General features: G+C 51.8%; 1 protein-coding gene across 6 annotated transcripts in view; it reads right to left on the minus strand.

Annotated features, from left to right (window-relative positions):
* Positions 1-713: 713 nt before the first annotated feature.
* TMEM219 (transmembrane protein 219) overlaps positions 714-20987 on the minus strand; it is a 34872-nt gene continuing 14598 nt past the window's right edge. For 2 of the 6 annotated variants that reach the window (XM_062180257.1, XM_062180258.1), the window contains 5 exons: positions 11709-11907; positions 11438-11627; positions 3454-3683; positions 2016-2184; positions 714-815 (listed from right to left, as the gene is read on the minus strand). In XM_062180257.1, coding sequence (XP_062036241.1) covers positions 2047-2184; positions 3454-3683; positions 11438-11627; positions 11709-11873 — 723 coding nt within the window. In that variant the 5' untranslated portion in view covers positions 11874-11907 and the 3' untranslated portion in view covers positions 714-815; positions 2016-2046. Of the gene's footprint in view, positions 816-2015; positions 2185-3453; positions 3684-11437; positions 11628-11708; positions 11908-12310; positions 12356-12811; positions 12902-20987 lie in introns of those variants that run through there. The other 4 variants (XM_062180255.1, XM_062180256.1, XM_062180260.1 and 1 more) reach the window with 4 other exon arrangements.

Raw genomic sequence — 20987 nt, forward strand, 5'->3', positions numbered from 1 at the left:
ACACCTAGCCTGGATGTGGACCCCAAATGCGAGGAATCTTTGCAAGCCGATGTGGGGAAAACTCAATCACAGGGAGCCCAGGTTCTGCATAGTTGCCTAACTTGGCCAAGGTCACAGTGCATTTATATCAAAGCATCTCCGTGACCTCACTCCACCAGCTAGTGGGCATTATCAGTTTCGTATCAGGGAAGAACTAATCAACACCGACATCCTATATTAGAGCGCCAGTTCAAGGCCTGGCTGCTCCACTTCAGATCCAGCTCCCTGCTAGTGCCAGGGAAGGCAGGGGTCGATGGCCCAAGTGCTTGGGCCCCAGCCATCCACGTGGGAGACCTGGAAGGCTCCTGGCTCCTGCTTCAATCTGGCCCAGCCCTGGCCTTGGGGGCCATTTGGAGAGTGAACCAGCAGATGGAAGATCTTTGTGTCTCTCCCTCTCTGTCACCTCTGTCACTCCACCTTTCAAAAAAAGAAAATCGAATAAAAAAGAAAAAGAAGAAGAAAAAAAAAAAAAACAAGACATTTAGTGGCAGGGTTAGGATCAAAACCTGTTCTTGGTTTTCCAAAGCCAAATCACAGCCTTGTGAAGAGCTAAATAGACTATGATCTAATCTAATCTGTATCACAAATTAGCGTCAACAAGGAAAAGTCTGCCAATCCTGCCTACTGTATAATTGCCATGTCAGCCCAATCCCCACAAACACCTTAGGCAACAGTAGGCAAAAAAACCTTTTATTTACCCCCCACACACACTCCAGCTCCTCACTTTCTGTGACATCTTCCAACTCAGAAACAAGACCCAAGAAGTTGATTTACACCTAGAGAGAAAAAAATAAACACGATAGGTCAGAGGGCCCGCGGAGGAAGCTCTGGGGTGGGGGCAGAAATTGAAGAAGGGGCAGAGGGAGTGGCAACTATAGACAGCTGTCAACCAATCATTAGGACCCTTCGATCTGCCAGGGGCCAGGCAAACTTCTGGCCACAGTCTACGGCTGAGGCACGTTTCCTGTGCCAAGGATAGCTGAGGCAGCCAGGCCTACCCCCAAACAAAATAAGCAAAGTTGATCTTGACCTTCCAGTTCCTCTGGCCCGAGCGGTTCCCTGGGCCTCAGCTGTTTCCACTTCTCTCACAGTAACTTCCTAGGGCACAGCAGCCAGTGGAAGCTGAGAGAGTTTCAGGGCTGGATGCATAACAAACGGCCCACAAATTATATGAGATCCGCCTGACAGGGTGAAGTCCTTTTGCGTGTTTTCCCCTTAAGGAGCTAACATGTTAAATGGTTAGCCAGTATGTCCTGAGCCAATGGCTACCTTTGTGATACTGATTCCTCCCAAGACCCTGTAAGCAGAATCCACCTTCCTGAAACCATGATTCTACATGTAAAACGGCACGCTGATCAAGGGGGATTTCATAAAATATGAGCCATAAAACTAGGCTCAGACTCTCAGGACGAAAGCAAGGCGAATCTGATTCATATTCGGGATGAGGCAGCAAACCTGAACCTTCACAGCTGCCCACTGTTGCCAAAAAGCGTGCGTGGGAACGACACAGCAAAAGGCTGGTGTCACACTCAGACTGTTCACTTGAAAGAAGTCTGTCCCAAGAGAACGTTTCATCTTTATGAAGTTCAAAAGTAAGTAAAACCAAGCCAGACTGCTCAGGAGTGCATACTTGGTGATGACCTGGAGAGCAGGACAGTTAGTTACAGGGGAAGGGAAGGTATTATCAGGTGGAGATCAGAGGAGACTTCTGGGTTGCTAGAAATATTCTACGTGTGCCCTGAGCGGGATCTACAAGTGAAATAATAAATAAAACCTTTATATTTTCCAGGTGTTAAATGTTACATAATAAAAATAATAAGAAAAATGCTGAATGCTCCAGGGAAAGCAGTCACTGAATGGGGTTTTCAGGGACCCAGAAGCAGCCGCACTTGAGGCTGGATCCCCAGGTACAACTGCTACTCCATGCCACCCCATGCCATCCCCTGCTCCCACGGGACTGAGGCAGGAACGCTCACCCGAGAACAAGGCAGAAGTAGGCCAGCACCCTCACAGCCGGGTTCTGGACCAGTGCGACTCCCGGCGCGGGTGGAAGCACACAGCAGTGACACAGCAGAGAAGGCCACAGAAGAGAAGCAGGAAGGAGCCCAAGATCAGCAGCCTGGAGCCACACAGAGCCAGCTCCTCCTAGGGATGGCCGTGGGGAGGGAAAGAATGATGGAGGGAGGGAAACGAGGGGCACCTTCCCTTGAGGAGACATCCGACCCCAGCCCAGGGCTACAGCGAGAAGCCCCCAACGGGAGAGCCTGCTCCCCTCCCCCCACCATCAAGGACACAGTGCAAGGGAAAAGGTTATTTCTGGATCATCGGCTGTTTGTCGGGATAGTTCACAATCTGCTTTCTGGCCCAGCCATCATCATGAGATAGCAAAGTTCACTGTCATCCCCATTTTAAAGATGTGCAAGAAGTGCCAAGTCTAGAATCTAGGTCTTCCCTGAGTCCAAACTCCCAAATCCTCCAGATGTGAGGCCAGGGCGCAGCAGCTTCCCAACCACCTCCCTCTGCCCCGCGCTGGGGGTCACTTCTCTTTCTTCCTCACAGCCCTTGTTCAGTGTCAAGTCACGGCTTCCCGGCCTGGCATTCACAGCCCCCGCAGACTCTCCTGCCCCTTCTCCCTGACCCCTCAGTGGCTGAACTTGCCTGCAGGCCTGTGCTCACGCTGGCCCCTTGGCTGGAAGGCAGCTCCCCTCCTGAACCTCCTCTACCGCACCCCCTTCCCAGGTTTCCTCATTCTTCCAGGATGTCCTGTCAGTCCAGAAGGCCTGGGTTACAACCCTGGCTCAGCCACTTCCCCCAGCTGTGTGGCCGGAGGCAATCCACTCCCTCCCTCTCAGCCTGTTTCCTCATCTGGAAAATGGGATAATAATACCTACCTCAAAAGGCTACTTTAAGATCAAACGAGACAATGAACCTGAAAGCACTTTGTACATTATAAACTACTACCGCCTTCTCTTTCCTCCTGCTCTGTGACGTGCCCTCCATCAATGTTCAAGTGAGGGTTAATGGCCCTGACTCTGTCTAACACTCTGCGCACATCTCTATGACAGCAATTAGCCCATTCCGCCTCTTATTACAACCTTGGAAGTCCGTGGAGGTAGAGATAAAGTTCCATTGTATTTCAGGACAACGTAAACCCTAATTGCTCATTCGCCATGCCATGGTCCCGGGCACCTTCCAGACTCTAATTCAACTGGAGTCAGAAGATGGTGCCGTGTATCTGAACTACAGGGGAGGAAGCCGAGGCACAGCGAGGTCCCCGTGCTTGCTCCGTCACACAGCCTTCAAGACGGGTCAGAAAGACTGCACTTCTGTTAGGTAAAACTGCCTCTTGGCACCTGCCAGCCCCGGCGCTCGGCACGGCTCTGTGAAACCTCAGGACTGTCCTGAAGCTCCTACCGAGGTGAGCAGCTTGGTGAGCACCAGGCCTTCGTGGCTCCAGATCCGGACACACTCCTCACCCATCCTAGGGCTCAGGGTGGCATTGCCTGCTCCGTCCTCGAGGCAGGAGATGGGTGGCTGGCTGGAGGGCAGGATCCCTGGAGCAGCATTAAAATACAGGCAGGCTCCCGGCGTCCTTTCCGGGCTCACCCTGGCTGTGATGAGGATGGGCTCCTCTGCAGAAGACCCTGTGAGAGGCATGGGAGAGGAGACGGGGAACATGAGCGGTGGAGCGGCCGTCTCAGACTTCGCCGCTGCGGAGGCTCCGTGGTGTTTCGGCATCGATTATGTCGTTGGGATGAGGGTCCCAAGCTGCAGTCCACGTTCTCTTCTCAGCTTAAGAGACAGGAATTGAAAGCAGAGACAGAGAGTGTAACATGAGAGCAGGACTTGTCTAAACAGACTAAGGAGGTAGGACACGCTCGGACAGGAGCGCAGGAAGCCCCATGGGGAGAATCACATGCACCCCAGTTTGGTCGCCCCTTTATTAGGTAGGGGGTGGTGCCCTAATTGAATTTACAACGAAGTGGGGGCTGGGCAGGGTTCAGTGCCTGCAATGATCTCTGGGAAGGTTTCATGGCGTCTCCACATGCAGCTCAGCCTGCACGTGATCAGCATGGCATCGCCTTCCTGCTGGAGAAGGCTTCGGTGCATCATGGGAAAAGTGGGTGTACTTAACTGGCATGGAAGGGGTGGAGTTTTTCAGGTGTTGCAGGGCAAAGGCACCAAGGCCGCTGGAACCTCTCGGCAGCTTCGTCCCGTACTAAGTCTCTGCCGAGCCCAGGCCAATCCTATTCAAACACAGTCCCCATGTGCCAGCATTTGTACCGCGGAGAAATGAAAACAACGGTGCATGGACAGATGCACAGATGAGACGAGCTTACAATCACGGGCGACAAACAGCCAGCCCTGGCAAGGCCGCCGACCTCGGATCGTATAAACCGGTTCATCCTTTTCAAGAAAGCAATTTTCCACCAAGTACCAAGATCTGTTAAAAGGCTGTCCCCTATTTTAAATTAGTGCGGGAAGGGCGGCCGCATCAGTTAATGGCCTTGGGACAATTTCTGTGTGGGAAAAAACATATACAGTTAAGCTATTCTCTCGCTCTGTAAAATACATATTAAAGAACTATACAAATGAAAAACAAAAACCTTAAGTAAGTACTAAAAGAAAATACTACACAAGCATTTTCTTTTTTCATTTTACAGTAGGGAAGGCTTTCCTGCGAAAGACACACAATGTAAAAGCCTTCACAAAAGGAAAGAGCAACAAGCGAGCCTCATCTAAATGAAGATCTCGGCCTGGCAGCTGAGAGGCTGTGAGATGCCCACATCCCCACTCGGAGCACCGCGACTCAGCTTCTGCCTCCAGTTCCTGATTCCAGCTCCCCGCTGCTGCAGGCTCTGGGAGGCAGCAAAGGAGATCTGGACTGTGCTCCTGGCTCCCGGCTTTGACCCTAGTCCAGCCCAAACCTTTGCGGGCATTCGCAGAATGAACCAGTACACAGGAGCTCTCTCTGCCCATCCATCAGTCGCTGTCTCGTCAGTGCTTTTTAAGGTTCTATTGATTTGAAAGCTCCCTTGATCTTTCTCTTACCCTCTCTTACTCTCTCACCCTCTTCCCCTGGCCCGTCGGGCTTTCCCCACCTGACAATAAACCTTTCCTTAAAAAAAAAAAAAAAAAAAGATTCTATTTATTTGAAAGGCAGAGCAATGGGGTCTGGGGGAGAGAGAGAGAGACAGAGAGAGACAGAGACAGAGAGAGCTATCTTCCATCTACAAATGCCTGCAACAGCCAGGGCGGGGCCAGGTCAAAGCCAGCAGCCAGGACCTGCATCTGGGTCTCCGCATACGTAGCACGGATCCAAGCACTCAAGCCGTCACCTGCTGCCTTACAGGGTGCTAAGTCTTTAAGTCCCAGTTCCCTTTCTGATCCAGCTCCCTGCTAATGTGCACCCTGGGAAGCAGCAGACGATGGCTCTACTGGTTGGGTCCCTGTCATGCACTGCGGGAGACCTGAACTGAATTCCTGGTTCCTGGCTTTGCCATGGTCCAGCCATGGCTACTGTGGGCATCTGGAGCTCTATCTCTGTCTGCCTTTCAAATACATAAATAAATCAAAAAATTAAAACTGTATCATAGACCTAGATGTAAAAACTAAAACTACACAATTCTTGGAAGAAAATATAGGAGTACGGGGCTGGCATTGTGACACACTGTGTTAAGCCATTGCTTGCAATGCTGGCATCCCATAGGAATGCCGGTTCAATTCCCAGCTGCTCCACTTCCAATCCAGCTCCCTGGGAAAGTGCCTGAGAAAGGAAAACACGGCCCAAGTGGGAGGCCTGAAGGGAGTGCCTGGTTTCTGCCTTCGGCCTGGTCCACTGGGCCGTTGTGGCCACCCGGGGAGTGACCCAGCAGATGGAAGACCTCTCCCTCTCTGCCTCTGCCTCTCTTTAACTCTGCCTTCCAAGGAAATAAATAAAAAAACTTTTTTTTTAAGATTTACTTATTGGAAAGGCATATTTACACAGAGAGAGGAGAGGCAGAGAGAGAGAAAGAGGTCTTCCATTCACTGATTCATTCCCCATTTTTGGCTGCAATGGCCAAAGCTGCGCCGATCCGAAGCCAAGAGCCAGGAGCTTCTTCCGGGTCTCCCATGCACGTTCAGGGGCCCAAGGGCTTGGGCCATCTTCTACTGCTTTTGCAGGCCAGAGCAGAGAGCTGGATTGGAAGTGGAGCAGCAGGGACTCGAACCAGTGCCCATATGGGATGCTGGCACTGCAGGCAGCAGCTTTACCCACTACGCCACAGTGCTGGCCCCAACAAATAAATCTTTTAAAAATAAATATATATATATATATATATATATATATATAGGAGTCAATCTTAGAGCTCTTGAGTTAGGCTAGATATTCTTAGATATGACAATAAAAGCACAGGCTACAAAATGAAAAATAAATTGTATTTTATGAAAACTGAAAAAATTTGTTTTTAAAAGAATAACATGGGGGCTGGCACGGTGGTGTAGCAGGCAAAGCTGCCTCCTGCAGTGCTGGCATCCCATAGGGGCGCCAGTTCAAATCCCAGCTGCTTTACTTCTGATCCAGCTCTCTGCTATGGCCTGGGAAAGCAGTAGAGGATGGCCCAAGTCCTTGGGTCCCTGTACCTGCGTGGAAAGACCCGGAGGAAGTTCCTGGCTCCTGACTTCAGATCAGCGCAGGTTCGGCCATTGGGGAATGAACCAGTGGATGGAAGACCTCTCTCTCTCTCTCTCTCTCTCTCTATCTACCTCTGCCTCTCCTTCTATGTAACTCTGACTTTCAAATAAATACATAAATCTTTAAAAAAAATAGAATAACATGAACCAAGTAAAAAGACAACTTACAAAACATAAGAAAAGATCTGCAAACCGTAAATCAGATAAGGGACTTGTACTGACAAGTTATAATGAAACTTTTCAGGGGCCAGTGCTGTGGTGCAATGGGTAAGGCCGCTGCCTGCAGCACCAGCATCCCATATGGGCGCCAGTTCACGTCCCAGCTGCTCCACTTCCAATCCAGCTCTCTGCTGCGGCCTGGGAAAGCAGAAGAAGATAGCCCAAGTGCTTGGGCCCCTGCACCCACATGGGAGACCTAGAAGAAGCTCCTGGCTCCTGGTTTTGTATCGGCTCAGCTCTGGCTGTTGCGGACACTTGGGGAGTGTGAACCATCAGATGAAAGACCTGTCTCTCCCTCTCTCTGTGTAACTCTGCCTTTCAAAATAAATAAATAAGTTTAAAAATAAGAATCTTTACAAACTCAATAATTAATAATTATATTAATTCATAATTCATTATTACATATTAATTAAAAAGCCAATCACCCAATTCTTAAAATGGGCAAAGTTTCTGAATATTCATTTGTCCAAAAAAGATATGCAAATAACTAGCAAGCACATGAAAACGGTCGTCGGGAATATGCAAATCACTGCCACAGAGGGACACGTGACCAGGACACCAATGATCAGAAAGACATAGTAACAAGCACTGGTGAGACCGTGGAGAAAGTGGAGCTTGCGCGCTGGTGGGCATAGAAAGTGGCACAGCCTGGCAGAAGGGAGTCTGGCAGTTCCTCAAAAGACTAAACATAGACTCAGTGTACATTCCGCTCGTGAGTATGTTCTCAGAAGTGCGAACATATGTTCACACAAAAACGTACACAACTATGCACAGCAGCATCATTTACAATAGTAAAAAAGGGGAAACAGCCCAAATAGGAATCAAATGATGAGTAAACAAAAAGTAGACTATTCATGCAATGGATAGTATTCAGCAATAAAAAGAAATGAAGAACTGATACCTGATGAGCCTTTAAAACACGACTCCAGGGCTGGTGTGTCGGGGCGCAGTACGTTAATCTGCTGCTTGTGTCAGTGGCTTCCCATACCAGAGCACTGGTTCTAGTCTCAGCTACTCCACTTCCAACCCAGCTTCCTGCTAACAAGCCTGGGAAAGCAGCAGATAGCCCATGTGCTTAGGCCCCTGCCTTCAGGTGGGAGACCTGGATGGAGTTCCGGGCTCTGGGCTAGCCTGACCCAGCCTTGGCTGTTGTCGTTTGGGAAGTGAGACAGCAGATGAAGGATCTTTCTCTGTTTCTTACCCTCCTCTCTGTCACTCTGCCCTTCAAATAAATAAATCTTTTTTTTTTTTTTTGACAGGCAGAGTGGACAGTGAGAGAGAGACAGAGAGAAAGGTCTTCCTTTTGTCCTTGGTTCACCCTCCAATGGCCGCCGCGGTAGGCGCGCTGCGGCCGGCGCACTGCGCTGATCCGAAGGCAGGAGCCAGGTGCTTCTCCTGGTCTCCCATGGGGTGCAGGGCCCAAGGACTTTGGGCCATCCTCCACTGCACTCCCTGGCCACAGCACAGAGCTGGCCTGGAAGAGGGGCAACTGGGACAGGATCGGTGCCCCGACCGGGACTAGAACCCGGTGTGCCAGCGCCGCAAGGCGGAGGATTAGCCTAGTGAGCCCCGGCGCCGGCCCAAATAAATAAATCTTAAAAAAAAAAAAAAAAAAATTCAGGGGCCGGCATCATGGCTCACTTGGTTAATCCTCTGCCTGCAGCGCTGGCATCCCATATGGGTGCCAGATTCTAGTCCCAGTTGCTCCTCTTCCAGTCCAGCTCTCTGCTGTGGCCAGAGAGTGCAGTGGCGGATAGCCCAAGTGCTTGGGCCCTGCACCCGCATGGAAGACCAGGAAGAAGCACCTGGCTCCTGGCTTCAGATCAGCGCAGCACCGGCTGTGGCGGCTATTTGGGGAGTGAACCATCGGAAGGAAGACCTTTCTGTCTGTCTCTCTCTCTCTCACTGTCTATAACTCTAATTGTCAAATAAAAAAAAAAAAATCAAAGAAAGAACACACTTCCAAGAGAAAGAAGCCAATCACAAAAGACCATGTATTATGTTAACTGTCTAGAGTAGGTACACAGGCAGAGAGCAGGCTGGTGGTTGCCCTCATCTGCGAGACTGGGATGGGGGAGGGAGTAACTGCCAATAGGTGCATATTATTCTGGGCGTGATGGAAATGCTCTAAAACTGACCACGGTAACAGTCGCACACTTTGTGCATACACTGAAAGCCATTCCTTTGTTCCTGATGACTTTATGGTATATGAATCCTATGTCCATAAAGCTGTCACACAGGGGCAATCGAGAAATGGAATTAAAAGACAAATTTATTTTTGTTCAAAAAAGTTTGAAATTCACGCATAATATTTTCATGACATACATTTCCATGAACTTCTTGAAGACTCCATGTAGCTATGTATTTTTGTTTTCCAATCAGTGATAACTGTATCTCAGAGAAACCTCAAGGACTGTAATATTGTCCCTGCAAAAAGCTCGTTATATATTTATTAAATGTTCATTTTTTGTCATCTACTTGAAAGGCAGAACAACTGTGTGTGTGTGAGAGAGAGAGAGAGAGAGAGAGAGAGAGAGAGAGAAAGATCCATTTTCCATCTGCTGGTTCACTCCCCCAAATACCTGCAACAGCCAGTGGTGGGCTAGGTTCAAGCCAGGAGCCAGGAACTCCACCTGGGTCTACCATGTGCGGGGCAGGACCCAAGTCCTTGGGTCACCATCTGCAGTCTTCCAGTCACACTAGCAGGAAGCTGGATCAGAGGCACCGAGGACTTGACTCAGCACTCAATATGGGACGTGGGTGTCCCAAGCAGGGGCTTAACCCACAATACCATGAGGCCTCACGCCTGCCCTCAGGTATTCTATTTGTAAGATGTGTTATCTGAAAAGGCAGAGTGACAGAGAGAGAAGGCGATCTCTTCCATGCCCTAGTTCACTCCCCAGATGCTCACAACAGCAGAGTCTGTGCCAAGCCAAAGCCAGGAGCCAGGAACTCCATCCTGATCTCCCACAGGCATGGCAGCAACCTGAGTACCTGGGCCATCCCCCGCTGCCTTCCCAGGTGCATCAGCAGGGAGCTGGATTGGAAGCAGAGCAGCCAGGACTCAAAAACCGGCCCTCTGATACGGGACACCAGCGTAGCAAGTGGTGGCTCACCACACTGTGCCACAACATCGGCCCCCATGGATTTTTTAAAAAAGAATAGGAAAAATGGCCTCAAGTCTGTATATTCCAGACACATTCCTCATTCTCTGTTCACATACATGTACACCTGGAAGTATACACACACACATACTGACTCACAGAAATTTAAGATGACAGAGTGGGAAAGGACCTCAGAAATCAGAAAATTTCTACTTTTCTCTCCTTCCTTTCCATCTCCCCATTTCTTAAAAGATTAATTAATTTATTTGAAAGTCAGAGTTACACAAAGAAAGGGAGCAACAGAGACAGAGAGGGAGAGAGAGCTTCCATCTGCCAGTTCACTCCCCAAATGCCCCATACCGCCAGGGGTGGGACAAGCCAAAGTCAAGAGCCAGGAGTTTCATCCGGGTCTCCAACGCGGGTGGCAGGGACCCAAGCACTTGGGCCATCTTCCGCTGCTTTCCCAGGCGCATTAGCAGGGAGCTGGATTGGAAGTGGAGCAGTGGGGACATCGGGACATGCACAAACCAGCACCCATATGGGATGCCGGCGACACCCCAACATTGGCCACTCCCTATTGTTTTCATAAGAAACCCAAAGCCAATCACTCAGAATTCAATGGCGTTCAGTGACACACGATCTCTCTCACTTGTCATTTTCTCAGAAGCTGAACTTTTTGGAAATGGATGGTGGCTTTGCAGCACACAGAGCTATGCTAAGCACACAGTAAGCAATTTTTTTTTTTTTTTGACAGGCAGGGTGGATAGTGAGAGAGAGAGAGACAGAGAGAAAGGTCTTCCTTTTTGCCGTTGGTTCACCCTCCAATGGCCGCTGCGGCCGGCGCATGTCGCTGATCCGAAGCCAGGAGCCAGGTGCTTCCTCCTGGTCTCCCATGCGGGTGCAGGGCCCAAGCACTTGGGCCATCCTCCACTGCACTCCCGGGCCATAGCAGAGAGCTGGCCTGGAAGAGGGGCAACCGGGACAGAATCCGGCACCCCGACCGGGACTAGAACCCGGTGTGCTGGCGCCGCAAGGCGGAGGATTAGCCTGTTAAGCCACGGCGCCGGCCACACAGTAAGTAATTTAAGGTACTGATTTAACAGAACAGAAGGAAAGAGAAGGCACTTCTAAGAGGAGACAGCAAGAACATTGGGTCAAACCTAGCCGGTGTCATCGCACCGAGAGGACAGAATCAAAGAATCTTCGAGCCGGAAGGCAGACAGAAGGCATTCCGAGGAACCCTTCACTTGGGCAGCTCATTCCCTGGGAAGTACCCGGTCCTCACCACAACAGAAGTGACAAGAGAGAGCCTGAGATCACCACGCTGGTGAGGGGCTGATGGACCCCACAGCCCCACCCCCACCCCCCACCCCACCCCTCCACCCCCGCCCCGGTCTCACCTTTCAATCCCAGCTGCCGACCTGGGATGCTGGCTTGGAAGGTCTGGGTCTTGTTCCTGTCTGCACCGTCCCCGAAGTTCAGTGTGGTCACTAGGCCTACCACGTGAGCCCCCTGCCGTGTCCCTGTGGCCGTCCCATTCACAGGGCACAGGGTCAGCTGGCCAAAAGACCTCAAGAAGGAGACCCAGTCCTGTGTGCAAAAGGAGGTTGGGAGACGAGATGAGCTGCGAGAACAGGCCCGCGGCCCTGGGATGAGTAGGGCGGCACTCACCTCCGGGATGTCAGGGCTGCGCAGGCCGCTCCTGTGGGTGAGGAGGAAGCCACCGAGGCCCAGGCCGGAGAGGCCCAGGAGCAGCAGGATCAGAGTGGCACAGACCAGAGGCGGGTGGTGGACGAGACAGAGATGCAGGTTGTGCCCTGCTTGGCAGCTGCCCATGGGGAGCAAAGGCGTCTGGGCCTCCAGGGAGAGTCTGTGGGAAGACAGGGAGCGAGAACTGGACAGAAGCCTGCAGGGCACAAGGCATTTCCCCACTTTGTGCAAGGGGAAGCCAAAGCTCGAGGAGACCAGGGCCAAGGCCAAGGCCGCACAGGCAGCCAGGGGCAGAGCCCCGGCAAGAGACCAAGGCTCTTGGCCCCCAAAGTTCATCTCCCTGCACTGCTCGGGATGTTCAGGCATTGCATTTCCGAGGCAACCCAGGTGCAGGTCGAGCTCTCTGCTGGAAAAAGGAAGCGGAGAGGGAGAGAATTCTCAGAAGGGAAACAGGAAGCACTCTTCTGGGTTGAGGGCTGGCCTGGAGCAGGGGGTGGTGTGACCAGAACTGCCCTTTGGAGCCCCACCATGTAGCTCTGAGCCCCGCCCGCCCTGCTACTCACTAGCCAAGGGAGAGGCAGTCAGTGAACCTCTGTGGGCTCAGGCATCTGTGAACACCAAGGAATGAGGATTAAATGTGGCAGAGGCGGCGCTCCCCTTGGCGCTTGGCCGTGCAGAAACCCCACAAATGTCCATTTCCCTTCTCTTTTCTCTGTGTCCTACTGATCCCCCAAACCAGATGAGGCAGGAAAACAAAACAACAAAAACAAACATGGGGGGGGCTGAGGCTCGGAGGCCTTCACCCAGGAGTGGTAGGGCCAAGGCCTGGCTGGCAAGGTCCGCCTGGACGGCGGGGAGGCAGACACATGGGCGCGGGCGGGGAGGTGCCACGGAAACGCGGCTGCCACACACGCTCAGCCCCGGGACTTCGGGAAGGGGACCCGGCCGGGCCGGAGAGGGCGGAGCCTGAGGGGCAGCGGCTGGAGGCGCGCCTGGGCCTCCCCTCCCCCCAGCCCCCGCCGAGGGTCCGCAACGCCCGCATCCCTTCCCGAGCTCGCGCTCACCGCTCGGAGCCGGGCGGAGGCCGGCGCCCCCGCGACGTCACGAATGGAGCCGCGAAGGGGCGGGGCCCGTGCTCCGCGCGTCCCTCTGCCCCGCCCACCGCCCCCTCCCTGAGGCGGGGTTCGCATGCGCAGTGGCCTGGGCGAGTCCGGGTGGGCGCGTACCATGCGGAAACCCCGAGAGGGGGGTGCGCAGGGAGGCCGCAGCTGTGCGGGAGGCGAGACGACCCGAGACAGGCCAGAGAGCTCGCGCTGGAGATGCGGCGGACCCCACCCCCTGCCCCCTCCTGGAGAGAACGGGGACAAGGTCAAGGAGAACCTCGCCGCGGGCATTTTTTTCCCTGTCTTTCGCCTCCCACTGCGCCGGTGGCACAGCCCGGCCGCGCCCGGAGAAGGACGCGGGTTCGGCCCGGCGGGGCAGGGTCCTGGAGGCGGGTCCCCCGTTAGGGTTGTCCTTCCGGGCTGGGTCGGGTGTTGGGGTGCCGTTCTCCTGGACGCCCAGCTGCTAGGGACTCCTTAACGCGTGCGAGCCTCAAGCTGCCAGTCTGTCGTGCGTGGTTCAGGGGTGGGCAGTGGGCACAGCTTCCCGCCGCAGCCTGCGTTCGGGCTCTGGGGTGGGCGTGGGGGTCGAGTTGGCGGCGCCGGGCAGGGGCTGCTGGACGCGGGAGTCCGAGTGTGGCACGCGACCGTGGCTTCTACCGTAACGCGGAGACCCTGAGGTTTCTGCACCACCACTCGGAAGAGTTCATGGCGCACAGCTTTCCCACAGATGGGCAAAGGACGAGGGAGCCACGGCCGTTCGGCCCGAGAAGAGACGGTGGAGGGACAGAGAAAGCCGCCCGCAGAATGAGAGGAGACGTTTGCAGATCCTGTGTCCCGCGGGAGGTTAATATCTAGACTGAAGAACTACAACTGCGCCACAGCAAGCAAGCAAACCAATTTAAAAGTAGGCAGAGAGTGAATCTCATTTCTCCAGAAGGGATACACACGGTGACCATCCAGCACGAGTGTCACCAACCATTAGGGAAATGCAAATCAAAGCCGAAATGAGATGCCATCACCTTCGCATCACTGTGACGCCTACCGCGAGCACGTGTTTAGCAGCGAAGATGCCCCGGTCCCGAATCTGAATGCCTGGGCAGCGGGCAGTGCAGATCCGGGAGGCAGTGGCGATGGCTCAAGCTGTTAGGTTCCTGCGACCCTTGGGGGAGACCTGGATAGAGTGCCTGGCTCCTGGCTTGGCCCTCGTCATAGAAGGCAGTTGGGGAGTGAACTAGCAGATGGTGGCTCGCTGTCTTTTTTTTTTTTTTTTTTTTTTTTTAAGATTTATTTATTTGAAAGGCAGAGTTACACAGACAGAGGAGAGGCAGAGAGAGAGGTCTTCCATCCCCTGGTTCACTCGCCAAATGGCTGCAACGGCCAGAGCTGAGCCAATCTGAAACCAGGAGCCAGGGGCCTCCTCCGGGTCTCCCACATGAGTGCAAGGGCCCAAGGACTTGGACCATCCTCCACTGCCCTCCCAGGCCATAGCAGAGAGCTGGATAGGAAGAGGAGCAGCCAGGACTAGAACCGGCGTCCATATGGGATGCCGGCACTTCAGGCCAGGGCGTTAACCTGCTGCGCCACAGTGCTAGCCCCTCTCTGTCTCTTAAATAAAAAGGACAATAATTTTTAAAATTTCATAATAGGCTAAGGTGCCGCTTGTGACAATGGCACTCCATTCGGGAGTGCTGGTTTTAGTCCCACCTGCTCCGTTTCCCATCCATCTCCCTGCTAATGTGCCTGGGAAAGCATCGGAAGATGGTATGGCAGACCCGGATGGAGGTTGTGGCTCCTGGCTTCCACCTGGCCCAGCCTGAACCCTTCCAGCCATTTGGGGAGTGGACTGACAGAGGGAAGATCTTGTTCTCCCTGTCACTCTACCTCTCAGATAAAGTTGTTAAATTTAATTGTTTTATTTTTCCAAATGCACGAGTCACTGGAGCTGTGCGTGCAGCTCCACGCTTGGTACTTGCAGTGTAGATGACTTGAGCGTGGTGCTCTGGAACCCACGCAGGGCTGCCCCTGCCAGGGAACGCCCGTCTTGGCGGCCACAGCCGCAGTTACCAGCTTGGAGCTGGGGACTTCCTCGCGCAGTTTGTGGTAAGTCGCTTCGGCAAACAAAATGATGGGATTGAGCTTGTCCCAGATTTTTCTTTGGGCCTCCCCTTTTCAGCCTCGCCCCCAGATTTCCAGATTTATTCGCTGAGTATCTGTCTTGGCTGACACCACCACCACCACCACCCCACCCCCCCCACCCCCACCCCCCACCCCCGGTCTTCGTGTTGTCCTTGGGAGGTGGGGTGAAGTGTGGAATGCACAGCCAGACGTTGAGGGGGAGGGACTGAAACTTTATTTTAAACAGAGATTTTCTGTTTTAAAAAGTGAATGGCGGCCGGTGCCTAGGCTTAACAGGCTAATCCTCCGCCTTGCGGCGCCGGCACACCGGGTTCTAGTCCCGGTTGGGGCGCCAGATTCTATCCCGGTTGCCCCTCTTCCAGGCCAGCTCTCTGCTATGGCCCGGGAGTGCAGTGGAGGATGGCCCAAGTGCTTGGGCCCTGCACCCCACGGGAGACCAGGAGAAGCACCTGGCTCCTGCCTTCGGATCGGCGTGGTACGCCAGCCGCAGCGGCCATTGGAGGGTGAACCAATGGCAAAAAGGAAGACCTTTCTCTCTGTCTCTCTCTCACTATCCACTCTGCCTGTCCAAAAAAAAAAAAAAAAAAAAGAATGGCTAGGGGCGGTGGTGTGGCGTAGTGGGTAGAGACTCCTCCTGCAGTGCCGCCATCCCATATGGGCGCCATTTCAAGTCCTGGCCGCTCCACTTCTGATCCAGCTCCCTGCTGGAGAAAGCAGCAGAAGATGGCCCAAGTATTTGGGCCCCTGCACCCACATGGAAGAGCTGGAAGAAGCTCCAGGCTCCTGGCTTCAGATTAGCCTAGCTCCAGCCGTTGTGGCCATTTGGGGAGTGAACCAGCAGATGGAAGATCTCGATATCTTTCTCTCTCTCTCTGCCTCTCTGTAACTCTGCCTTTCAAGTAAATAAATATTTTTTTTAAAAAAACCTGAGGTCTGGAAAGGTTCAAGGACTTGTCCTAAGTAGCCCAGCCACTTAAGCCTTTGCCAGAACTTGAGCTCAAGTTTCCCAACACTACCTTTGATCTCTCACTAAAGCCTCCTTGTTTAGTCCTATGAGAAGATCTCTCTGGAGCACCTACAAAGGGTCCTGTCCATTCGCTCAACAGCCACACCCAGCCCAGCCCGAGCCAACTACATGAAACGTCTGTTATTGGTGGAGCCAGCCCAGCTAGGATCTCCACTCCAGAAGTAATGGAACCTCAGGTGCTCCAGTACTTATTCAATAAATATTTGATGGCCAATTAAAAAAATATTTATTTATTTGAAAGGCAGAGTTAGAGAGAGAGGGAGAGACAGACAGATCTTTCATCTGCTGGTTCACTCCCCAAATGGCTGTGAAGGCTGGGGCTGAGTCTGTCTGAAGCCAGGAGCCAGGAACTTCTTCCAGTTCTCCCGTGTGTGTGGCAAGGGCCAAGGACTTGGACCATCTTCCATGCTCTCCCAGGCACATTAGCAGGGAGCTGGATGGGAAGTGGAGCAGCCAGAAGTTGAACTGTATGGAATGCTGGCATTTCAGGCTGTGGCTTTACCCGCTATGCCACAGCACCGGCCTCCAATGGTCAATTTATTTAAAAACAGTTTTGTTAGGCAAGTTCCCATGAGAATTCACCACATTTCAGTCTAATTTTTTTTTAATTAAAAATTTTTGTTTACTTATATGAGTTGCAGAGGGAGAGCTTTCATCTGTTGGTTTACTCCCCACGTGCCCACAATGACCAGGGACTGAAGCTGGGAGCCAGGAACCCAATCCAGGTCTTCCGAACAAGCGACAGGAACCCAACTATTTGAGCCATCACTGCTACCTCCTAGGATCTGCATTAACAAAAAGTTGGAGTCAGGAGCTAGAGCTGGGAATTGAAGCCAGATGGGACTTGGGGGTCCTGACTGGCATCGTAACTAGGTCAAGTTAAGCTAGGTCGAGTTAACCTCAGCTAGGTCAAGTGCTCATCCCTCCAGTCTCATTTTCAACTTGGGCATACACCTGCCCATGCCTAAATATTTGTGAAGTTTAGGTTAGAACCTAAACCAGTTTATGCAGTTGACCAAGTTTTTAAATCCTTGCTGGAGCTCCGGGTACACAGTGAGTACCAGTAGTGCGAAAGCACTGCCCGGTACCTACCTACCTAATGACAAGTAGGGTATGATAAGGCAGGTGAGCTGCGGTGCTGGTACATGGTGGGAGGTCAAACAATGTGAATTTTCCCTTGTTTTTCTTGTACTCCAGAGCAATTAGGCTGATTTGGACAATAGTCCTTGTAAATGGCCACAATTGATACTTGTAAAACCCAAGCAAGTAATTCTACTGAGTAGCAGAGGCAAACTGGTTACAACAAAGAGCTGCCCTGAGGCCTGAGAATCAGAACAAATGGATGTGAAGGGAGGTCTTACGTAGAAGGAAGAGGTGGCTGGGGGTGAGGGGACCGGAGGGGACACAGAATTATCTGTACACTGTATGCTCCAACAGTTTTATGTAATGCACTCAATAGGCCCTGAAAGTGGACGTTATTGTGGAAGCCTGGGATTTCATTCAAATAATTTAACTAAGGCCACACTGATAGCAGGTGACAGAAATTGGGTTATAATTGCAGCCTGACCAGGGTCTGTCGTGGGAACCCGAAAGCCAGCTGGGAATCACCCGTCCCTTGAAGGAACTTGAGAGGGGGGCCCTGCCCATTCCATGGGGATAATTTCCTCTGGCCCAGCCAAAGCTTCTCCCAGAGACCTGTTTGTGTCCTTCTAGATCACCGAGTTTTGGAGTTGCAGGTCCCTTTGGAAACCCCACAAGAGCTTTTCATTCAGATGATCATTCAGTAAGCATCTGTTGACTGGCAGGCAGTATTCTGCCGCCTGGGTATACAGTGGTGGACAAAGGTATTCATGACCCCCGACCTCTTGGAACCACAGGATGTTCACAGACTCCTCACCTAGAAAAATGCTGTTACCTAAACCTACACATGCAATTTCAACCAGTGGCACTTCAGTCCGCTTGGAACCCATCCAAGAACCCAGTATAGGTATTAAATATCTATCGTATTTAATAAGGTTCCCTCTGCCTTAATTGGACCTTAATTTTGGATTTAGTTTCATATCAGAACTGCTTGATAGAATTACTCCTTTGTTTCCTCTTTACTACTTTTTTTTTTTAAGATTTATTTATTTATTTGAAAGAGTTACACAGAAAGAAGAGGGGCAGAGGGAGGGAGAGAGAGAGAGACAGGTCTTCCATCCGATGGTTCACTCCCCAGTTGGCTGCAACAGCCAGAGCTGCACAGATCCGAAGCCAGGAGCTTCTTCCAGTTCTAACCACACGGGTGCAGGGGCCTAAATACTTGGGCCATCTTCTACTGCTTTCCCAGGCCACAGCAGAGAGCTGGATTGGAACTAGAGCAGCCAGGTCTTGAACCAGCGCCCATGTGGGATGCTGGTGCTTCAGGCCCGGGCATTAACCCGCTGCACCACAGTACTGGCTCCTACTTTTTTTTTTTTTTTTTTTTTTAAGATTTGCTTATTGATTTGAAAGAGAGAGAGAGAATATCTTCCATCTGCTAATTTACTTCCCAAATGGCCGCAATAGCAGGGGTTGAGCCGGGAAGAAGGCAGGGGCCTAAAACTCCGTCCAGGTCTCCCACATGGGTGACAGGGACTCAAGTACTTGGGCCATCTTTTGCTGCTTTCCCAGGCATTTTAGCAGGAAACTAGATTGGAAGTAGAGTAGCTAGAACTCTAATATTGGATACTGATGTTGGAAGTAGTGACTTAGAGGCTGGTGTCTTGGCATGGTGGGTTAAGCTGCTGCTGGCAACACCAGCATCCCATACAGGCACCCGTTCAAGTCCCAGCTGCTCCATTTCTGATCCAGCTCTCTGCTAATGCCTAAGCAGTGGAGGACAGTCCAAGAGCGTGGGCCCCTGCAACCACATGGGAGATACAGATGAAGCTCCTGGCTTTGGGCTGACCCAGCACCAGCTGTTGTGGCCATCTGGGGAGTGAATCAGTGGATGCAAGGTCTCACTGCCTCTCTCTCTCTCTCTCTCTCTCTCTCTCTCACTCTGCCTTTCAAACAAATAAAATAAATCTTAAAAAAGAAGAAGAAAGTGGTGGTTTAACCTTCTGTGCCACACTGCTGGTCCCTACTACTTGGTTTTTATCCTGTGTTATTCATCTATTCAATCAACCAATCATTCATTCAGCAAACGTTTAAACGTTTGCTAAATGCCAAGCACCTCATTAGGCAATGAGAGAAGCCACATTTCCTATCACTATAAAGTCCTAATGACAGAGGCAGATACACCAAGAATTATGATAAAATGGCAAACACCATAAAGGATAGATAACATAATGGTTAATAGCCACCCTCTAAATAGGTCAAGTATTTAACGGTCTTAAATGTTCCCTTGTTCAAGCATGTCAGTGATAAAATATTATTCCTATTTAATGCATTAAAAATCAAGACTTTGGCTGGTGCCGTGGCTTAACAGGCTAATCCTCCGCCCTGCGGTGCCGGCACACCGGGTTCTAGTCCCGGTTGGGGCGCCGGATTCTATCCTGGTTGCCCCTCTTCCAGGCCAGCTCTCTGCTATGGCCCGGGAGTGCAGTGGAGGATGGCCCAAGTGCTTGGGCCCTGCACCCGCATGGGAGACCAGGAGAGGCACCTGGCTCCTGGCTTCGGATCAGCGCGATGCGCCGGACACAGCGGCCATTGGAGGGTGAACCAACGGCAAAAGGAAGACCTTTCTCTCTTTCTCTCTCTCTCACTGTCCACTCTGCCTGTCAAAAAAATAAATAAATCTTTAAAAAAAAATCAAGACTTAGCAATGTTAGGAAACTTGTAGTCAGAAACTACAAGTTCCTGGCTAATCAACTTCTTTGTGTCACACACACATCCAATAAAATCTTGAAAAACAATAGGCCGTATTATAGACCTGGAATAAGAGATATTTTCCAAAGCAAATCATACAAACACAGGAACCATAAATGAAAAAAAAAATTGACAAATTTAAATATGCTGTGGCATAGCAGGTAAAGCCACTGCCTGCTGCGTTGGCATCCCATCCGAGCACTTGCTGGAGTCCTGGCTGCTCTGCATCCGATCCAGCTCTCTGCTAATGCACCTGGGAAAGCAGAAGATGACTCAAGTGCTTGGGCCGGGGCCGTGGCTCACTCGGTTAATCCTCTGCCTGCGGTGCCGGAATCCCATATGGGTGCCGGGTTCTAGTCCCAGTTGCTCCTCTTCCAGTCTAGCTCTCTGCTGTGGCCCGGGAAGACAGTGGGGGATGGCCCAAGTGCTTGGGCCTGCACCCACATGGGAGACCAGGAGAAGCACCTGGCTCCTGGCTTCGGATCGGTGCAGCGCTGGTGGTGGCGGCCATTTGGGGGGTGAACCAATGGAAGGAAAACCTTTCTCTCTCTCTCTCCTTCTCTCTCTCTCACTGTCTATAACTCCACCTGTCAAATAAAAAAAAAAGTGCTTGGGCCCCCACATCCATGTGGGAGACCCAGAGGAGGCTCCTGGCTCCTGGCTTCAGACTGACCCAGTTCCAGCCATTGTGGCCATTTGGGGAGTGAACCAGTGGATGGAAGATCTCTTTCCTGCTCTCTCTTTCTCTCTCCAACTCTGCCTTTCAAATAAATAAATAAATCTTTTTTAAAAATTAAGATAGAAATAGAAATTTTCCCAAGAATTCTGTATCTGGCAAACCTATACTTCAAGAATGAAGGAGAAATTTGAGGGAGGGGCCAGCACTGTGGCATAGGAGTTAAGCTGTCACCTGTGATGCCAGCATCCATATGGGCACCTGTTTGAGTCCTGGCTGCTTTGCTTCCAGTCCAGTTGCCTGTTAATGTGCCTGAGAAAGCACTGGAAGATGGTCCAGGTGCTTGGGCCCCTGCACCCACCCACGTGAGAGACCTGGCCATTGCGGCCATTTGGAAAGTGAACTACCAGATGGAAGCCCTTTCTCTCTGTCTCTCCCTCTCTCTGTGACTATGTCACTCAAATACA

This window comes from Lepus europaeus, chromosome 21, assembly GCF_033115175.1.
Source record: "Lepus europaeus isolate LE1 chromosome 21, mLepTim1.pri, whole genome shotgun sequence".
Lineage (NCBI taxonomy): Eukaryota > Metazoa > Chordata > Mammalia > Lagomorpha > Leporidae > Lepus > Lepus europaeus.